The 20500-nt window shown below is 48.1% G+C and overlaps 1 protein-coding gene across 1 annotated transcript in view; it reads right to left on the bottom strand.

Moving 5' to 3' along the window:
* Nucleotides 1–20027, bottom strand: part of PRAG1 (PEAK1 related, kinase-activating pseudokinase 1) — a 42920-nt gene extending 22893 nt beyond the window's left edge. Inside the window, exons 1-2 of the mRNA XM_007446088.1 lie at nucleotides 19698–20027; nucleotides 15632–17463 (exon numbers count right to left, since the gene is read on the bottom strand). Of these exons, the coding sequence (XP_007446150.1) occupies nucleotides 15632–17463; nucleotides 19698–20027 (2162 nt within the window). The remainder of the gene's footprint in view (nucleotides 1–15631; nucleotides 17464–19697) is intronic.
* Nucleotides 20028–20500: the final 473 nt, after the last annotated feature.

Genomic DNA, 20500 nt, shown 5'->3' on the forward strand with positions numbered 1-20500 from the left:
TGTAGGGAAGTGGGAAGCCTCCAAATGCAGACTTTGGTCAATCTTAGTACAAGCCACAAGTGGAATTTTCATGTTTCCATGGCTTCTGGGGATATTACTACTGTTTCTCTACCAAAAAAGCTCAAGAAGCCCAGGTTCCCGCCCAGTAACTAAAACCCAATAGGCAGTTGGGATGCTTAGATGTAAATAAGGAGGAAAGGGGTGACCCCTTCTCTTAAATCTGTCATATGAACTGCATCAAATATCTTCCACCTTGGAAACCTGTACGATCTGCTGTCTTAGAGAATTGCCACTTTAATTATTGAATGAACAAAAACACACCAGATCTGAAAATGAAAGGGGAAGCTGGCCATCAAAGCAGACTGACAACCACATTGTTTTTGTATCTCCAGCCTGTGTGTGCAATAGGTTTCATAAGAATCCCTGCAAAAGGCTTAATATTCCGAAGGTGACTTTTCTGAGCCCTAATGGATTGTTCTGTCAGATGCAAGGCCAAGGTCAATCCGAATGTACTCAGCAACGCATAACAAGACTATACTTATTCTTTTTTAAAGGCACTTTTCCCCTCATTAATGATAGTTTGATTTGCCTTTCATAAAACCAGTGCAAACCATCTATAAGATAAACTGATGTCATGTGAATTAAGGAAGTGGCTTCGTGGGCCCCAAACCACATACTCTAGTCTTTCCTCTCTGGGTGGCAAATAACACTCTTATCAGCTGCGGCGAGAGCCCGGCCCACACAGATGTCTTTGCTCTGCGCTGTGATAAATGACTTGCTCTTGCTCAGACTTCCTTCCCTGCCTCCCCACGTTGATTAGACACAGTCACAGGAGAGCAGCGTGAAATACACAGCCAGTGGCACAGCGTCCTTAGAGGTCTGAGCCCTGCAGCTGCTGCCCGGTGTTTGCAGAATGGCTTTTCCCCCCATTGTCCTTAGAGAAAGAAGCCTTGCCAGAGTTTTCTCCATGCTGTATTAGTAGAAAGCTGCAAAAAATAATAATAATCCAGCCGGAAGAGCCATCTGCCAGACTTCCTCATTTGTAGGAAAAAAGCCGAGTCTAAAAATACCCCGAGTTTTCAGAATGTCCAAAATTTTTAACGGATACTGGACCCCAGTGTGGGGCAGATATTGTATCTTGAACTTCACATGGCTGCTAGAATCCTCATACGGCAGCACAACTTAAAGTGTGACAGAGGCAAATTTTCATTCTCACGGCCGACTTTGGTTTAGTTCACAACCATTTGGTTGAAAACTTTTTGCTTCTGGAGCAGAAGATATGAAAAGTCACATAATGCCAGCATGCAGTTTTAGACTAGCTCTCCAGACCCTTGTACAAAATCACACCACCCAGTCTTTGGATTGGTCAAGTTCACTGCTAAGTTTAGCCTTTTGGAGAAGCCCTTGCAGGTAGCTCTGAAAGCACAAACATGTTAGAAAACTCTATATACCTTGTTTACATTACCAAGAAGTGAAAACAGACTGGTTTAGATGCGAATAAATTAAGTCATGCCTAAATCAAAGAATGAGAGCCTCTTACCATCCCGGACTCCAGCCTGCGGTGCTGTGATCATCCGCATGGCCCCCCAGAGCCTGGGGATGGGCCGTGCCAGTGACCGCGGGGTCCCGTGGAGCAGCCCTGAGGATGAAGGGCCAGCTTCAGAGGTGGCTGAGAGTGCCCTGTCAGACTGCTGTGAATTCACCAGCTCAGAGCTCTCCGTTTCCCCTCAGTTCCTCTCTGACTTTTCTATAAAATGCACTTCCTGCAAAAGCACAGGAAAATAGGGACGGCTTTGCCTCTGTGACCTGCAGCTTTCAATCTTCAATTGTCCTGTTGGGCTGCATCATTAGAAGCAATTCAAATACCCTCTCAAATACACTCGGTTTCACCCCATTCATTCTCTACTATTTGGCCACATCCTAAAGTCAAAATCATTCAATGATTTGAGCTAAAACACGGGTTTTGCTTGGTGAATAAGAGCACCCCGTTTTTATTTATCTTATGCCTGTAGGACCTGCCGTGCATCCCCCATCCTGTCTCTTCTGACTCTCAGATATTCCAACGAATAAATATTGACTGCCTGCTGCGTGCCGGGCACTGTGTCAGGTCTTGTGCATACAATAGTGAGTAGAGGTGACACCGTCCCTGCTTCAACAACCTTTCCCTGGTGGCACAGTGGTTAAGAATCCGCCTGCCAATGCAGGGGACACGGGTTCGAGCCCTGGTCCGGGAAGATCCCACATGCCACGGAGCAACTAAGCCCATGCGCCACAACTACTGAGCCCGCATGCACAGAGACGGTGCTCCGCAACAAGAGAAGCCACCACAATGAGAAGCCCACGTACCACAACGAAGAGTAGCCCCTGCTCGCTACAACCAGAGAAAAGCCCGCGCACAGCAACGAACACCCAATGCAGCCCTAAATAAATAAGTAAATAAATTCAAAAACATATTTATCTACAACCTGGTAGATAAATATTGATCAACCTCCTTTCAAAAAGTATATACAGGGTTCAAGCCACATCTTCCGAAAAGATCTGCAGCCTTGGGGCAGATCATCTTGACTCAAAATCTTCCCAAAATTCTACTCTCATAATGATGACCAACCCTGAAGAGCCCTACACAGAGCTCTTGTAAGTATTCTTGACCTTGGCAGCCATACTAGATCAGCTCTGGTCCTCTATGGTGACAGAAACACACACCCCGGATTTTCTTTGACACTCCCTATTTCAAATATTTCCCCACACGGTCTGTACATTAGAACATATGCCTAGTTTTTAGTTTGGAAAAAAATTATCACCATTTTGGTTAATCAAAACCTATTACTTATGCTCATATATACTTTGCTCTAATGGGGCTAGTCTCCCACTGTCCGCAAAGCACCCTGCATTCCTGTCCTTTCCCCACCTTGGCACAGAGGAAAACATTCTCTCTCCCCTTCAAACCTTTTCCATCCCCAAGACCTAGCAGCAGGATCACTCACCTAAAAACCCTTCCTAAACCATCTCAGTCTTCTCTGACTGGTCTCTCCCCTCTGGAACTCACACCAAACAGTCTGATTCACATCACTGAGCATTTGGTTATAATCCTGGTTAGATTACTCTGTTTCATGTGAAATAGGCTTGTTGCCACCACAATTATAAACTGTTTGAGGAGCTGTGTCATAGTCAGGACATGCTGGAACACAGAGTAATTATTAAATACTTCTTGATTAAGTTTATCTGCCTCTGTTTCAATAACTGGGAGGCATCTAGGAGGATAAATGTTTCCTTTAAGAAAAGAATTGCACTTGCCCAGCTACACTTTCCCCAGCCAAAACTTGCAAAAGGGGCAAAAGTTGCAAGAGGCAGGAACACTGAGTAAACAACAGCCCTCAGCAAAGCTGGACTCAATAGCTGAACCTTTCTCATATCTACAAAATACAACAGTCCCAAAATATCCTGAATTTACACAATCTTGCAGTTAAAAAAATTTTTTTTTCAAGAGATGGGATGAGAAAGGCAGATAGCTACGCCAGAAAGGTTCTTATTGTTTTTATCTTTTGTGCTCTTTGGTGAAGATGCTGTGGGAGTTACTTTGCAAGTGTCTAAGTGCCAAATGAAGGAACTAAAGGATCCAGTCTGCTCTGGGGCAGGTTTCCCCGCTGATTTATTAGCATGTATAAAGATAGGAAATCAGTTTCATTTTGGGTCAGATGACCTTTATGGTCCCCACGTTGCAGACTTGTTAATTTGCATTTGCAGTTAATGCACTGGTGATTGCTGGGGCTCTTCAAGCTGAAAACGCCTTTGGTTCAACCCAAAAATGAATGTGCTTTGCATTCAGTGGAAACCATTTAAAAATAGAAATAAAGCCATGCTTTTTTTTTTTTTTTTTTTGCGGTACGCGGGCCTCTCAGTGTTGTGGCCTCTCCCGTTGCGGAGCACAGGCTCTGGACGCGCAGGCTCAGCGGCCATGGCTTATGGGCCCAGCGACTCCACGGTATGTGGGATTTTCCCGGACCGGGGTATGAACCCGTGTCCCTGCATCGGCAGGCGGACTCTCAACCACTGCGCCACCAGGGAAGCCCAAGCCACGCTTATTTTTAAAGACAGTGGTAAGCGCGCCCGTGTACGCACGCACGCACGCCTGCACCTACACACACATCTTTAGGTTACTAGTTAGCTAGTATAAAAATGGATAAAAATGCTTAAATTGGTCAAATGGAAATTTGGAACCATTTGCCCTGACTATACACAGATATACTTTGGCGTTGAGAGACACAAATCGTTTTAAAAAATGACCTTTCCTGTCTTGGAAAATCAGTCTCTTATTTGTGGCCGCAAGTCTGCGTGGCTGTGTCCTTCCCCAAGGAGGTTCTGGTGCAGGAGTGAGAAGGGCAGATGTTTGCAACCACCAAGCGTGGGGAGGTTTCAGCTAAGGCTGAGTATGGGGAGACCAGCTGTTGAGAGCAAGTAAGAGAGTACGGGAGAACACAGAGGCTGGACCCCATCACCTGGTCCACTATGCTTGCACCTCCAATCCCATCACCTGAGAACAATAAGTCTTCAACTCCTGGCCTGTTAAGCCAAGGTGGAAGCTCTTACATCTGTTCACACAGGGGCAGATGGGAAAGAAGACGATGAATAACCACTGGAAGTAAAGACTGAACAACTGCAATCCACAGAGGGGCCCCTCCCACCAGCTGCCCTGCCCACAGGCCAGCATAGCGTGGAAGGACCCTCTGGAGCCTTTGGGAACAACAGCAATGTAGGCATTTGAATAGCTTCCCAGACAGATTTCAGAGTCACCCAGGAAGGCCACTGATGTAGTTAAGAGCATGAACACTGGGGCTCCACTGCCTGGGTTTGGGGTCCTTGCTCTACTGCTTACTGGCTGGGTGCCTTGGAAAAGATGCTTAACCCCTCTGTGCTATAGCTTCCCGTCCATAAAATGGAGATAACAATACTACTTACCTCATTGTGGGGAAGGAGAGTGGTTAGGAAGATTCAATGAGTTAATATTTAAAAAGCGCTAAAAACAGCACCAGGTACATAGAAGGTACTGGTTATACAGAAAGATGGGTGGATGGGTAGATGGGTGGATGGATGGATGGATGGATGGGCAGAGAGACAGAGAGAAGACTTCAGCAGCCTCCAGCAAACCCAGTAATTCTTTCTGCTACCTGGATAGAAGCAGAAAATGGTTGGGCTAGAGATTTCACTCTCTTGGTACTTTGAAGAGACCCAAAAAAGAAAGTTCATCAGGGTGATTCTTTGAGGACATGCATTATTCTAAAATAACTAGGAAGAGTTGACTTGTCTGTCATCCAGACCTCAGTTTGAATCTACATATTCAAGAGCTTGATAAACTGTAGTGTAGCCCCAGATTCAGGGGCTGACGTAGTCTTCAGATGACCAGATAGCTTAGCTCCATTACACAAAAATTTAGAAACAGAAGAACCTCTTTTATTATATTAGCCTGCCTCCCCACTGTAAAAAAAAGAACCTTCCATGATTCCTTCCCCCTTCACACCACCTCCCCACCCTCTAGCACACAGAAGACCTCCAGTGATGGACTGAACTAAAACTGCACTGAGTTGTTGCTCACCAACCTGGGAATCACCGCTGTTCTAGTCCTGACCTATTCCTGTTGGAATCAATCCACCACAATGATCTCTGCCTGGCCAGAATCTTTGTTTCCAGACTACTGATTTTGGCAACCCCGCTTTCAGAATGATCTTTCCCTCCTTCTCTTGATTCAGCAAATACTTCAAGTCCACTTTGTTGACCCAGCTTCTGAGCCCAGCTATTGGGCTTAAGAAATCTGTATGTATTTATGTTAGATTTCATTCCTACCCTCCTGACTTGGGAGATTCAGGCTATTTGTAACTAAGCTCCTAGGATGATCTACTTCTCTACTCTCCACTCTGGTCCAGCCTGTTGCCTAATAAGGATAAGGTTCCCCTCCTACTCCTGGGTCAGTTCGTCAGCACCCTCTTACCTGCTCCTCAACAGCTTCATCTCCTGTCCACAGACTTAGCTGAACCCTCCCCACCCCAGGTAAGGGTTCTGGTCACCCAATTCCAACATGGGATGGTGTGCTCCCCACGCCATCAATTTTCAGACACCAGCTGGGTGTTCTACCATTCAACTCAATTCTGACACTACTACCCAGAGACAGCATCAGGTTCCACAGGTTAAGGGCTCAGTCCCACAAGACCGCCCTCTGTTGCAGAGGGCCGGCTAGGGTTAGACAGGTTGGAGGTTCCAAATTGGCTGCAGAGAAACATTTTACTTAAAAGGACATCACTCAGGAAGAGCCAGATGGAAGAGATGCCTCGGGCAAGGTATAGGGAAAGGGCAGGGAGCTGCCATGCCCTCTCCCAGTGCCCCACAGGCCAACATGTGCCACTTGCTTCACCAACCTGGAAGCTCTCTGAAGCCTGTCCTTTTGGGTTTTTATGGAGGCTTCATTACATTACGTATGCATGACTGATTAAATAATTTAAATCATCGGCCACTGGAGACGGATTCAACCACCAGTCCCTCTCCCCTCCCTGGAGGTGGTGGTGGGGGGTAAGACTGAAATACCGACCCTAATCACGTGATTGGTTCCCCTGGCAACCGGCTGCATCCTTAGGTGGGGTCCAAAAGTCAGCTCATTAACATAATAAAAGACACCTTTATGGCTTTCAGCACTTAGGAAATTCCAAGGGTTTTAGGAGCTCTGTGCCAGCAATGGGGAGGAAGACCAAATGTGGATTTCTTACTATAAATCAAAATATCACACTAGGTAACGCCAAACAACCTCACTCTTCACTAGGCAGCCCAGTGCTTCTCTAGGAAAGCACAAAACCGTGCAGACTGGGACAATTAACGCATGCTTCCTGACCAGCTAGCTCTCGCGGCTCCCTGGCCATCCTTTCACTGGACCTCCCATTCTCCAAAGCAAGACTGCTATTAAGTATTTCATCGCACACACATTTTACTTTTCTGTTTCCGTAGATATGAATACCTGGGTTTGCTCCAACTCCCTGCTACTGTAAGCAATGTTGTAAAGATCTTCACTGGGGCTTCCCTGGTGGCACAGTGGCTGAGAATCTGCCTGCCAATGCAGGGGACACGGGTTCGAGCCCTGGTCTGGGAAGATCCCACATGCCACGGATCAACTAGGCCCGTGAGCCACAACTACTGAGCCTGCGCGTCTGGAGCTTGTGCTCCACAAGAGAGGCCGCGATAGTGAGAGGCTCGTGCACCGCGATGAAGAGTGGCTCCCACTCGCCGCAACTAGAGAAAGCCCTCGCACAGAAACGAAGACCCAACACAGCCAAAAATAAATAAATAAACAAAAATTTTAAAAAAAATTAAAAAAAAAAAGATCTTCACTGTGTATGCCCCTAATTGGTCTGTGTGTGTTACCGTAAGGCATGGCTCAGAAATGAAGACCAAGGGGACACAATGTGTTCTCATACTTAATTGTCCGGGGTAATTCGTTTTAGCTCCACTTACACCAAGTCCTCAATACTTGGTGATTAAATGACTATCAACGTCAAGAAAGTCTCAGACTCTGCACTGTTGGAAGAGTCTTTCATTAGCTTTCCCTGCTTTCACAGGAAGCGCAGACCAGTATTTAAGGTAGGCCAAGAAGCTGGATCAAGGGGCTGGATTTAGGATTTACTGCACAGACAATTCCCTGTTTCAAGAGAACACAAATATAGAGCAGGCATTTTGAGAGATTTGAAGGGAGGTCACCAAGTAAACGTAACAGATCAGCGAATATTCCTGTCTCGGTTTTCTTCTACTTTCTTACCTAGGGAGATGCGTTTTGTCCTCACGTTGAACATTTTTATTAAAAAGATGGCCTTGAGCTTCCTTGGTGGCGTAGTGGTTAAGAATCCGCCTGCTAACGCAGGGGCATGGGTTCGAGCCCTGGTCCGGGAAGACCCCACACGCCACGGAGCAACTAAGCCCGTGCACCACAACTACTGAGCCTGCGCTCTAGAGCCCCCGAGCCACAGCTACTGAGCCCGCATGTCACAACTACTGGAGCCCACGCGCCTAGAGCCCGTGCTCTGCAAGAAGAGAAGCCACCGCAATGAAGAGTAGCCCCCGCTCGCTGCAACCAGGGAGAAGCCCATGCACAGCAACGAAGACCCAACGCAGCCAAAAAGAAATAAATAAAAGAAATAAATTTATATTAAAAAAAAAAAGATGGCCTAACTTACCACCAGTCAAAGACTTGGAAAAATTATATGTAACATTAATTATGGAAACGATAATTTGTTTTCAATTTCCAACATTTAAATTATAATATTTAATTTCCAATTACAAACTATTCCTCCAAAAGATTCTGACATACCTCCTAACCCGACCCCCTTACCCCTCAATCTGGGACACAGAAAGTCAGTGCTATAAGTCAAAGAGGGTGAGGCAAAGTGAAAATTCATTGTTTAATGAGATTTAAGGACCAAAAATGTAAATTTAAGGTCTATAAGGAGAAATAATACTTTAAATATTGGATACTAGACTTAACGGTAACTGTTGTTTACTAAAATAGAGTTCCCAAAATGCATGGAATATTCATAATCACTCATTAAACTTCACAGAATATTCACAGTCACTCATTAAGAGAAAACCAAACATTTTGGCACAACAGTCTGAAATTGAGGCTGTAATCAGAGAGGAAGACCATCTTCTGCAAACTCTTTGCTTTGGGCCATGTGGGCTGGACAGACCACACACCCCTCCCAGGTATGAACTTTTAAATTAGTATACGAAACAGTTATTGACCACCAATGATTTTGCATCACCGATGGTAAACTTTAGATCCTGAAGCTGGATTGGCAAGCAGCTGGCACACATGTCTGCACTCCCCCCTCGTATAACGTGCAGACAGTACTGATGGATGATGGCAAGCTCTCCTGCAGGGTGGGCACGTGGCCTCACTGTTTTCCATGAGGAGCTCCAGACTAGTACTCCAACTGATTGCAGCTGGTGTGGAGGATGCAACCTAACTTGTGGTGCAAGAATATGCAGTCACAAAACCCTCCTTTTGATCTGCACACATTCATAAGGATTATTTTAAGTGACCTCCTCACTACGACTGATTTTAAAATTCCAAGGACTCTTCTTCCCTTTCTTCCTGATCTTCAAGGTCTTATTACTAATTAATGTGTCTATTTATCTCAACCATTCATGTTTTTATCCAAGGTGGCTGGATTTTCATTCATTTTGACTGTCTACAGAGCTCCTGAAGTCAGGAGCCATTCTGGAGGGTTTCTACAACTCAGGGGCATACGGTGCACACACCGCCAATTACGGGCCTAAAACACAAGTTTTAAACTCTAGGAAAAATTTTTATAGCACGTGCATAAATGGGCACGAAACGGCTAAAAACCAAAGTGACAGGAAGTCAGGGGGATCATTTGATAGTGACAGATACTAAAATTAACTGGAGAGTAAAATATCTGAGTAAAAAGGGAAGGATTTTTTTTAAAGTAGTCTTTAATCTGGAACTTCCCCTTTGCCCCAAATGGAGAACACTTGTTTATATAAGTCTGCCTGTTAAAAAAGTACAGAGAATAAACTGTCCAGGGCATCAGACAAAAGTGGAAGCAGGGGATTTTACAGAGCTGTATGGGAACTGCACGAACACCCTTAATACCCAGCATTTTTAGGGATCTGCCCAAAAGCCAATAGAAAGAAATAATGAGCGATTTTAGCACAGAAGATGCAGACTCTCATCTTAAACTGAAAAGTATTAGCTGCAGAAATGGCTGCTGAGGATTCTTTGTAGTTGGTCTATCTACCCTGATAGAGGGAAACGCAAGCCTTTTCATGATCGCCAAACAACAAATTTCTTGCACTACAAATAGAGAAAATTTCTCACCAGTTGGTGAGTTCCACACCTCAAAGGTAGGCTGGCTATTCTAGGAACAAAGTGCCTTTGATCACTTGATGGGCAGAGGGGGCTTGATCATATGGCCCATGCTTGTGTTTCCCAACCCACCTCGGAAAGCATGGAAAATCTATTCTCAGAGAAATTAAACCACACCCTAGAATTCCTTGCAATTCATGGGTGGGGAAAAAAAGTCCTTAGGTGATTACTGCCTGAAAGGAACATTCTTGTGGCAAGAGAGGGCTGGGCTCCACACACCTGCTCAGCTTTAAAAAAAAAAAAAAAAAAAAAGAGCAAATGTACAATCGTTGGAGAGTAATTAATCCATGAAAGGATGCATTGTGCCCTCATGGTGTTTGCCCACCTTGAAGCATTAATAATTATTAACTTCAGTTTCTTTAACTCAAGGCGACAATGTTCTATTGAGCAAGGCTGGCCACAGAATTATAATGGGGTGTCCAGTGAAAAATAAGGCCAAGATCTGTAGTTCCCTCTGGCCTTTTTCCCCCCTTATTCAATAATTTTTATTGAATACCTACTATGTCCCAGGGTATCCTATGGGAAAGTCAAAGAAAAATGTATAAAACATGGTTCCTGTACTCCCAAGAGTTTACAAGCTTTCAGAGAGATATGAATATGAATCCAGTTTAGTTCAAGACACTGCATTAGCTGCCAAAACAGAGGCAAGAAAAGAGCACTGGGGCCATCCGAAACCTGGGTGTCAGAAAGATACTTTGATACAAGTATTTAATGATGCTACTTGTTCCTTTTTCAATATTTCTTCATGTGCAAAACATAAAGTTAGGTGCTTTTGGCCATAATGAAATAAACAGGGTATGGCCTCTGCCTACTACTGTCTATTGAATAAAAATTTATTGAGCATCTACACGTGCCAGGCATCAAACAGGATATTTTGGAATTACAGATGGTTAAGCATGCTTTTCACCTTCAAGGAGCATCTGGATTTTTTTTTTTTTTTTAAATAAATGGTTATGTATATGCTGTACTATGTGTGATCTTGTATCAGGTCAAAAGACCTTAAAGGAGGGACTATTTTTTCATTACTCCTGGACACCAAGCCGAGCTTACCTTGGCCTCACTGAATAGAACAAGGAATCTGGTGAGAATCCAGATGCTATGGTAAACAGTCTCATCAAAAGCAATCGAAGCAGGAGTGAACCTTTCGTGGTCATTTTGCACATCTGCTGATTTAATTCATACCAACTCAACCCTCAGGGGCCTTAAGGGGCAGAACCCCAGTCACTGGCTTTTTAGCACCTTGCACAAAGTGTAACAGAAAGTAGGCAATTAGTAGATATCTGATGAATAAAATAAAGAATCTCTAATCCCTAACCTTCACCATGGATGCCTGCTCAAAAATGGAGGGAATATTATAAATATTTCATATATATGAAAATCAGTGACTTTTTAAAAAATTACAGAATAGGAAGATAGGAATCAATTTGATTTCTCCCTGCTTCAGCATCACTAGATGCCCCATGTCAGGTTCTACCCACAAACTCATGGGAAGAGACCAACTAGTATTTTCCCTCTGGCATGGAGCAGGATATAAACTTGTATTGTTGATACATGTGCTTTGTTCTGTCTGCCAAACTTTGTGTGTGTGTTGGGGGGGGCGGGGTGTGGAAGGCAATTTCTCCCCCTGAAGTATGCCCAGTATTCAGTCTCCCCTGGACCGACTCGACCTCCAGCTGACTTAGTTTTGTCAAAAAGGCTAAACACAGAGAAGATTCTTGAAGCACATACAGTGCTTTCTAATACAAACTGTGATCTTCAGAAGGCCACCCAGAAAAACCTGTTGTACATGAAGAGTGTGGGATTTCTTAGTAAATTGTTGCCATCCCATTGTAATCCACTACAGTAGAAAGGGCTTCAAGAATAAAGCATTTGGAGGTTTCATCAGATTGGATATGGGGTCTGGAGACAATGACCCATCTCACTCATCTGACTCCCATCCTCAAGGTCATGCTAAGAGATCATGTGATTGAGAGACCACACAATGAAGTCGTTTTGGTTCCTCTGGGTAGCAACGCGGCCACTTCTGTGTGCAGAAAAGACCTCCATCTTTGACACCATCACCACCTGTCTGCTGAGAAGCCACGTGGAAGGGAGGGAGGGAGGGAAATTAGGAATGAACGAAAATCCAGGGCAGACTCAGTCTCTGCCCCCAGAATCCCTGCAGAGGAGGAGGAGAACTTAGTATTATTGGGTTAAAATTACAATAAGCACGAGTGATAACTTCAAAACAAAGTCATCCCTCGCTTTCTTGGGGAAACGTTTCTTTCTTTGGATTAGTCTCACCTGGGGCCAGACCATTTGGAAACTAAAACCCTATAAACCTGTCTTATTTCTCAGTCACCTGTTGTCCTCTAATTCCACCTGTGAGTTCAGGTCTACCAGCCTAATTTGGGGGTTCTTTGTGAAATGCCTGTTCAGCACTAATCAGATGATTTTCCCTCAACTGACCTTGCCACTCAAAAGCCGTAAGTCATTTAAAACGCAGTTTGCATCCACAAGGAAATAAAAGGCAGAAATAAATTTGATTTTTTCGCATCTTAATTACTCCCACAGGCACTGGTTGCTCTCATTAAACTGCCTTAAGTCTTGAATGTGACATTTAAACTAAGAAGTCCACACTTCCTTCCTGCAGGTTTTCATTTTCTAACCAGCAGTATTTGTTGACCTTCACCTTCCAACTCTGCTCTAAAGTGGAGCAGGGGTGACCCAGACTCAGTGGGGTCAGTCAGTCTGAGTAGGTGTGAGCTTGTACAGGTAGGAGGTTGCCTTGGCAGCAGCAGGTAAAGAAGGACCCAGGACCCTTACCTGCCCGGGAGGAGGGGTGGGCATATACTTAAACACCTCTAAATGGCTTTCAGGCGTTAAATGAGTATTGAGAGCCTTCGTCCTACATGGCATTACAGCAAGAGTTTCCTCAGGAACCCTAGTGGGAGTTTACAGAGGATGATATCTCAAAACAGACAGATAAGCTACTGCCAACCATTCAAAACAAGACCACAGGAAAGCCAAGCCACGCTCAACATCTATTTTTTTTTTTTTTTCCCTCCAAGTGAGTCAGTTTTGTAAAACAGGACCGTAGGAGCATGATTCTTTCTTCTTCCATAATGGCCCAAGAAAGCAGGTGGACCTTCTTAAGTAAGTGTTAGTAGCGTAACACTACCTTGCATGCAGCAGCCCCCTTCTCTAGAGCTGTGAGTGTACATAATACAAATCGTGACAGCTGTTATATTTGTTCACAGGTGAGCTTGATCCTTAGAAACAGGACCCACTGAACAGATGACCCATGTGAAGAAATTAAGTTAACCTGGGATGTCGCTCAAAGACCTTCCAGCATTTTTCCATCTTGGAAAACTGACATCAGCCTGCAATAGTCACCAATGTGGTGCTGGTATCAGTACTGGATCAACTGTGGGCTGCATTCTCATCAATACTCTGATGTGCCATCACACGGCTAGGTTTGAAGGCTGTGGGTTCCTGACACCCTCCTCTAAGGAATTAGAGGAGTACGTACAGTACCGAGTTCCAGAAATAAAAGTCAATTTATGGTCCTGAGCCTGCCCTCTTATCTCCTCATGGGAGAGATGTGATGATTCAAAAGAGAATGTTGGTAATGCTTGAAAAATCTTCCTCAAATGAATATATATATACTAGTTTGATTTATTTTAAATGGTACCAGATGCTCTTTTCTTTTTTCTGTGTTCCCTTACGCTAATTTTATTTCCTAGATTTTTTCTCCCCAGAGTTCTGAAAATAAAAACTTTTTTTTAAGAGCTGGCACCTAGAACCTCTGAGATTCCCACCTGGTTTATGTTTTATATAACCCAGTGGTTTTGTCATAAAAAACTGGCCCCCAAACATGATCTCAATCAACCCAGATGCTAACGAACATTCTACCTGAGTCACATTGTTACAGTGGGTGACGGGGGTTTCTCCAAACATTATGATTCTCACCAAGAAAGTTTTAGTTCCTTCCCCAAGGCTCAGGTGGTGTTCCTGGGATCGGGCCAGGCCCATTCCTACAGGGTGTGTGTGTCCCTGCCACTGTCGACAGCTTGGGGCGGCTTTTGCCTACATAACTAATCTCTGCATTGGATTCTGCTCATCTCACTCGAGCCTTTCAACAACAGTGTGCTGCAAACGTATTGTTATTATTAGCCCATTTTGGACAATAACTTGGAGGCCCGTTCACAGCGAGTGGCTTGCGTAAGATCACTTAACCTGTAGGTGAGACAGGCACAGCATGAACTCGATTTTCTGACTCCAAAGCCAGTGATTTCCACCAACCTTCCCAGGCCTGAGGCAGACAGATACAATGCCCACGTTTTACTCGCATGCCCTGCCTGCTCCCTAAGCCGGCTGATGTGCCCTAGGTGTTTGGAAGCACAGACTTTGGAAGCAGATTGCCACGTATGGACATGTGACCTTGGCAGGTTACTCAGCTCTCCCTATCTCTGTTTCGTCATCTGTAGATGGTAATTCCTACTTCCTAGAGCTGTTCTGAGCATCAAATGAGTTAATATGTCTAAGTCTCTTAGCTCCCTGCCTGGCCCATAGTAAGTGCCATATAAATGGGAGCTCTTCTGAGCTGCCTCATTCATTTAGGGAGTGAAAACTGTAGCCCAAGAGTCTGCGGTCACCCTAGGGTCTGGAGGATGGCTGTCTACTCCGCATAGCAGGTGCCCAACTCAATACCAGAATAAAGTAGCGGTCCCAGAAAAAGCCCATGTTAGAACGCATCACAGCCCGTGATGCTTTGATGTTCAAAGTCAAGTGTCACAGCCGCTTCCCCCTGCGGTCAGTTCCCCGCTTCTGACATCAACCTGGAGGCACATGAGCTAAAACAGAAACAACAGAGATGACCCGACTGAAGAAAAGTCTGTTCGGAAAGGCTGTCAGCTTTTGAAAAACAGCAGGTTGTTCCTTTCCCTGATAGGAATCAGTTCTGCCCTAATAGAGGGCCATTTTTACTCCCCAGAATTTGAATTCCATGCACAACTCAATACCTTAAAAAAAGGCATTTATTTTTCTTGGGCCTTTGAGGGGGACTTTAAACTGGACTTTAAACTCGGGCCTTTGAGAGCAGTGAAGCGGTGGAGAAAGCTTTGAGTTTCAGCATGCTACCATGAAACTATATATATATTTTTTTCTTTAAAAACCCACTGAGGGTTCCAGACCATGTGCAGCACCTCCTACTATTCTGCTTTTGGCTCCAAAGCCTAATCGCCATCATGGTCACAATTTAGGAGCCCTTGCTCCTTGGCCTCCCCATCTCTTTGCCTCTTGAGATTCTGTAGCATAGCCGCCTGGAGCCTTCTTTTCCATGTTCAAATAAACGGGGAATTTCAGGATTTGGGGGGAAAAGCCTGCTGAAGACACTTCAGAGGGATGGAGAGAAAAAAGAGTACCAGATTATAAGAGGACGGGCACCAGGAAAGAGCGACAGCTTGGCAGTGCTTCTTGGAAAGATGCCTTCCGAATAGCCAATCCCAAGCAGGGCACTGCCTGTAGGTTTGTGTGCTGAGCACCAAGTCACAGAAATTTACACAAAGGCCCGAGGGCCTTTGGGCCGACACTGGTGCCTGGAGGTAGGGCTCTGAGCCTGGGCCTGATGGCTTCGGTACAGGTGGCAAAGACCAAGGTTTCTGGAAGAGGCCTCGGTCCTGCCAGACGAGCCCCGGAGTCGCGCGCGCGCACACACACACCTGTACTCACCGTGACTTTGGAGGCGGCGGGGGAGGCGAGAATGCCTCGATCCCACTTTTGTCCTTGGGGAACTCAAAGGCAAACGAGGCCGATTTGCTCATCCCGGTCCCGGCTTTGCTCTTCGGCCCAGAGGCGCCGTCTGTCGGGCGGGGGCGGAGCCAGGTAGAGGAGCTGCATGGGCCCGTGGGGCCACCGTCCACCCCTCTCCCCCAGCTTTGGCTCAGCAAGTCCTGCTCCACCTCCTCCTCTTCCTCTATCCGGCACTGGCGGGTCCAGGCGCTGGTCTGGTACCGGGGCCGCCTCTGGTCCGAGGCTGATGTGGCAGTGGCGGGCGGGGGGCCCCTGGCAGAGTCGCTGGCAGGGACACCGTTGGCCCGGCAGGAGGAAGCAGGGTCAGCGGGGCCCCTGGATGGAGGCCCAGTGACACCCGAGTTGCCTTCGCTGAGGTTGGGCTGGGGGGAGGCCGATGGGGACACCGGGGACCCTCCGGGGCTACTCTTGGACAGCTTGGGAGGGATCGCAGGCCTCCCCTTGGGCGTGCTCTCACTGGCACCATGATGGCGGCTCTCCCTCGAGCTGAGCCCCTGCCCAGCCGAAGGCTCCCCTTCGCCTGCCTCAGGGGCCTGGCTCAGGGGCCCGCGAGGCCACTGCACCCCCACCGAGGAGTCGGGGCTGCTCAGGTAGATTGTCCGGTGGTCTTCTTCTGGGTGGGCCGCCATGACTGTGATGGTGGCCGCCACCTGGGGGGCCACCTCTGAGCCTTCCCTGTCCTGGCCCCAGCCAGACGCTGTTTTCTGAGCCCAGGCGTTAGCCATCCTCACCTGGCCCTGGCCCTGGCCCTGGGCAGCTGCCGCCTGTTCTGCCTTGGCCTGTGGCCTGGAAGGCACTGGAACAGCCTTCTTCCTCTTGGTGCTCTCAGCATAGATGGGTTCAGGCTGTGCAGTCTCCCCGGGGTGGGCTGGGGCCTGGGGCTCCCCAGTCAGCCCCAGGCACCTGCTGGAGGCCACCCCGTGGCAGCCAGAGTCCTGCTGCTTCCCCGGCCCAGGTGCCTTCATGAGGGAGCAGGAATCGCTCTCGTGCTGGGGGACCAAGGGGCTGCTGGCGCGGCTACTGGCACTCCCGCAGGAGAGGCCATCCGAGGAGCTGGCGGCCTCTGAGGTGAGGGACTGCTTCTTGGGGCCCAGGCGGGGTGGGTTCTCTGCCGGGCCCTGGCTGCGGCACTCCCTGGGGAAGCTCAGAGCCCGCCTCTCCTCCTCGGTTGGCTTTGAGCACATCCCCTGCTCCCAGCAGGCCGGCGAGCAGTCCCTGCAGCCCTGTCTGCGCCCGGAGTCCTCAGCCTGTGAGGCGTCCTGACCACCTGGGCTCCCAGGGCAGCAGTCCAGGATGGAGCAGTATTCTCCCCCTTCGCTGTCCCCTGAGGGCGAGCACCTTTGATCGCTGTCATCCTCCGAGGGCAGGGATTCCCGCAGGGGCTGTGCAGAGGGGTAGGGCCTGGGGCCCTTGTGGCAGCCAGAGGTCATCTCAGCAAAGGCAGCCAGTTTCTGGCGGAAGCTCTCCTGAGGGGAGGTCAGCTCTTGGTAGGGAATCGTGGGTTTATCTTCTCGTCCAAGCTTCTCATCGGGGAAGCTCACTGGGTGGAAGGCGACACTCCGTTCCCCCCGGGGCTCTAGGCTGTGCAGGCCAACCATGGCATAGGCAGGGGGGCAGCGAGGCTGCCCCCCATCTGCCGGGGCCAAGGGCCCAGCAGGCTTCTGGACGCCTCGGAAGCTGCCCAGGTAAACTACTGGCACATCTTCCTGCTTCGGGAGGGGGAGCTTGCCGGGTGCTCGTCTCCAGATGACCTACACAGCCCCAAGGTTAAAAGACTTACATTAGACCTTGTCAGAGAAAAAAGGAAGAGAGAGAAAGTGAGAGGGCAGGGCCATGACACTGTAAACTGTCTTCCGAGCCACCATGAAGCAGGCGGGCAGCACGCCTACCCTCTAACCTCCCCACAGCCTTGTCATCACTGGGGGCCCGTGGAGCCACTGGGCTTCCCGTACACTGCACTCCTCACCCCTGTCTGTAATTCTTTTGGCTTAGGTCTGTGAGGTAGGGGGGAAAAATGCCAAAGAATAACGTTTTGCCTTCTCCCTCGAAACTGCTGGACGAGATAAGTTCTCCCAAGGGCTTCGAAATAGAGTTTGGGGTTTTGTTTAATTTTTGCTTTGTGTTCATTAGTGTTTTGATAACAGTGTCACAGCACAAAGAAAACAAAGCCATAAAGCTTTTAAAAACACTTTGGGGGGCTTCCCTGGTGGCGCAGTGGTTGAGAGTCCGCCTGCCGATGCAGGGGACACAGGTTCGTGCCCCGGTCTGGGAAGATCCCACATGCCGCGGAGCGGCTGGGCCCGTGAGCCATGGCCGCAGAGCCTGTGCGTCTGGAGCCTGTGCTCCACTACGGGAGAGGCCACAACTGTGAGAGGCCCGCGTACAGCAAAAAAAAAACAAAAAAAAAAAAAAAAACAAAAAACACTTTGGGGGGCTTCCCTGGTGGCGCAGTGGTTGAGAGTCCGCCTGCCGATGCAGGGGACACGGGTTCGTGCCCCAGTCCGGGAAGATCCCACATGCCGCGGAGCGGCTGGGCCCGTGAGCCATGGCCGCAGAGCCTGTGCGTCTGGAGCCTGTGCTCCACTACGGGAGAGGCCACAACTGTGAGAGGCCCGCGTACAGCAAAAAAAAAAACAAAAAAAAACAAAAAACACTTTGGGTGGGTGGTGGTGGGGTCAGAGGGCAGCAGGGTGAGGGCCGGTCTCCGAGCTGGGTCCCGGCTCCCTTGCTTCGCTCTGAGCTGTGCTCTTTCTCCCAGTTACAGGCAGTGACCTCAGCCGAGGCTGCATAAGTGGCTGGACTAGTCGAGCTAGAGACAGCAATGTGGGGTGGTCGTTCTCATCACTGAAATCACTGTCCCCTCTAGTCTCCCCTATCCCCACTTTTAAAGCAGGCTCAAGGCAGGGTTGGCCTCTGGCTCCTTTCCAAGATGATTCAGAACAGAAAGAGTCCCTGGTTTACATCTGTGAAGGTCAAAGGTATCGAGAAAGGCCTGGGGAATGGGTGTAACCAGCTTCTGCAAAATGGAGCGGCTTTGAAGGGGACAGGAAGCTGAATGCAGACCCAGGAGATGGCTCACCTTAGTCAAGCCTCCCTTGATTTAAAAATGACCTCTGATTTCACATACGCTCACACACCCTTCCTGACCCACTCACTATGATATTTTAAGGAAAACTAGCTAAGTTCTTAGAATATGCCCTAGAAATGCAGATTCCCAGAAGACATGTCTAGAGGCAGCAGGCTCCATGTGCCCTTTAAATAATTACACCTTGGTCAGGGTCACCTGGGGGATGAGCAGAATGGTCTAATCTCTAAGGATGTAATTGTCTTTAGTAATCCTAGATCAAAGCTGGAAAAACCCAAGCTTCCAAATTGGAAATATGAACACTGTCTGGTAATTGGATGACATTATGGAATTACTGCTCACATTTTTAAGTGTGATAATGATATTTCTGTATAAAGACTTGATGTTTTAAAGACGTACTGACATGATGCAGTATGTGGGGTTTGCTTTAAAACCCCAGGTGGGGAAGGGAGGGTCAGGGCAGGGATAGAGACGGAACAAGATTGGTCATGAGTTGATGATTGTTCAAGCTCTTGTGGCAGGGTGGTGGATGCATGGGATTCGTTAAGCAATTCTTGCTACTTTTGTATATATTTAAAATGATCCATTAAATAAAATTTTTTTTTTTAACTTTTTAGAAAAAGCTTCATTCTGGTGTGCCCTGATACAGTCTTCAGATGAACTTGGGGGGACTGCATTGATGGTTCTCAGCCTAAAGGGACAGAGAGAAAGGAGGGCAGAGAGAAAAGAGAGGGCGGTAGTCGGGAAGGAGCAGTTTTGGGGTGAGCCAACAGGAAGCCACCCTGCAGGAGTCCTGCTGGGACAGCCCTCCTTGGCCGCCCGCCAGTCACCGGTGTTACAACAGGAGCAACAGGAGTGTAAAAATACCACAAAAATACCACGGGGCTGAGTCAGCCTCACCTGCGCAATGTCGGCACTCACGCCAGACTCTGTCCACCCATCGGAGGCGTCGGAGCTCATCATGGTGGGCTTCACAGCAATGGTGGGCTTGGAGTAGGGCGAGCTGCTCAGGCCTTCATCTTCCGGGCGGCCGCTCTCGGGCCTGGGGGGCAGGCGAGGCGGAGGGGGCAGGCTGCCGGCTCGGGGCTGGGGGCGGCCAGGTGCCGGCTGGTGGTCGGTGCGCAGGCAGAAGCAGTTTTTGCAGGACCCGGGCTTCCAGATGTGCTCCACAAAGTCGCTGCACGCAGACATTTTTGGGCTCTCGGAGTTCACTGGGATGGTCTGGTGCATCTTAAGCAGCAGGCGGGGTGCTGGTTCATCTTGCGCCTGGCTCCCTGCCGTGGTCTCAGGGGAGGCGGATGGGGCTCACAGGGCGGCTTCCTGGAAAGGCAGAACACTTGCCTCATCAGAGATCTCCCCTGCCAGAGGACGGGGGCATGATCAATTCGAGTCTGACTATGTGACTGGGGAGCAGAGGGGGGAGCAGGGGGAAAGGAGGAGAAAGAGGTAAAGATGAATATTCTATTTATTCTGAGACCCTCACCCATTTGTCATGAGGCTCTTAATCCCTTTCTAGTGGTGTGGCCTTAGAAAAGCCGTAAAAGCTAAACACAGCTCTGTTGCATGAGTAGAGAGTGTAAAAGACACTTCAGTCCCCTAAACTCCTGAGTGCTTGGAGGTTTGGGGGCAGTTAATGGGAAGAAACCGCACAGAGCTGGCGATGAGAGAAGCTTGTGGCTGACCCATGCCTCCCCTGCTGCTAG

Source organism: Lipotes vexillifer, unplaced genomic scaffold (assembly GCF_000442215.2).
Source record: "Lipotes vexillifer unplaced genomic scaffold, Lipotes_vexillifer_v1.1 scaffold462, whole genome shotgun sequence".
NCBI classification, from domain to species: domain Eukaryota; kingdom Metazoa; phylum Chordata; class Mammalia; order Artiodactyla; family Lipotidae; genus Lipotes; species Lipotes vexillifer.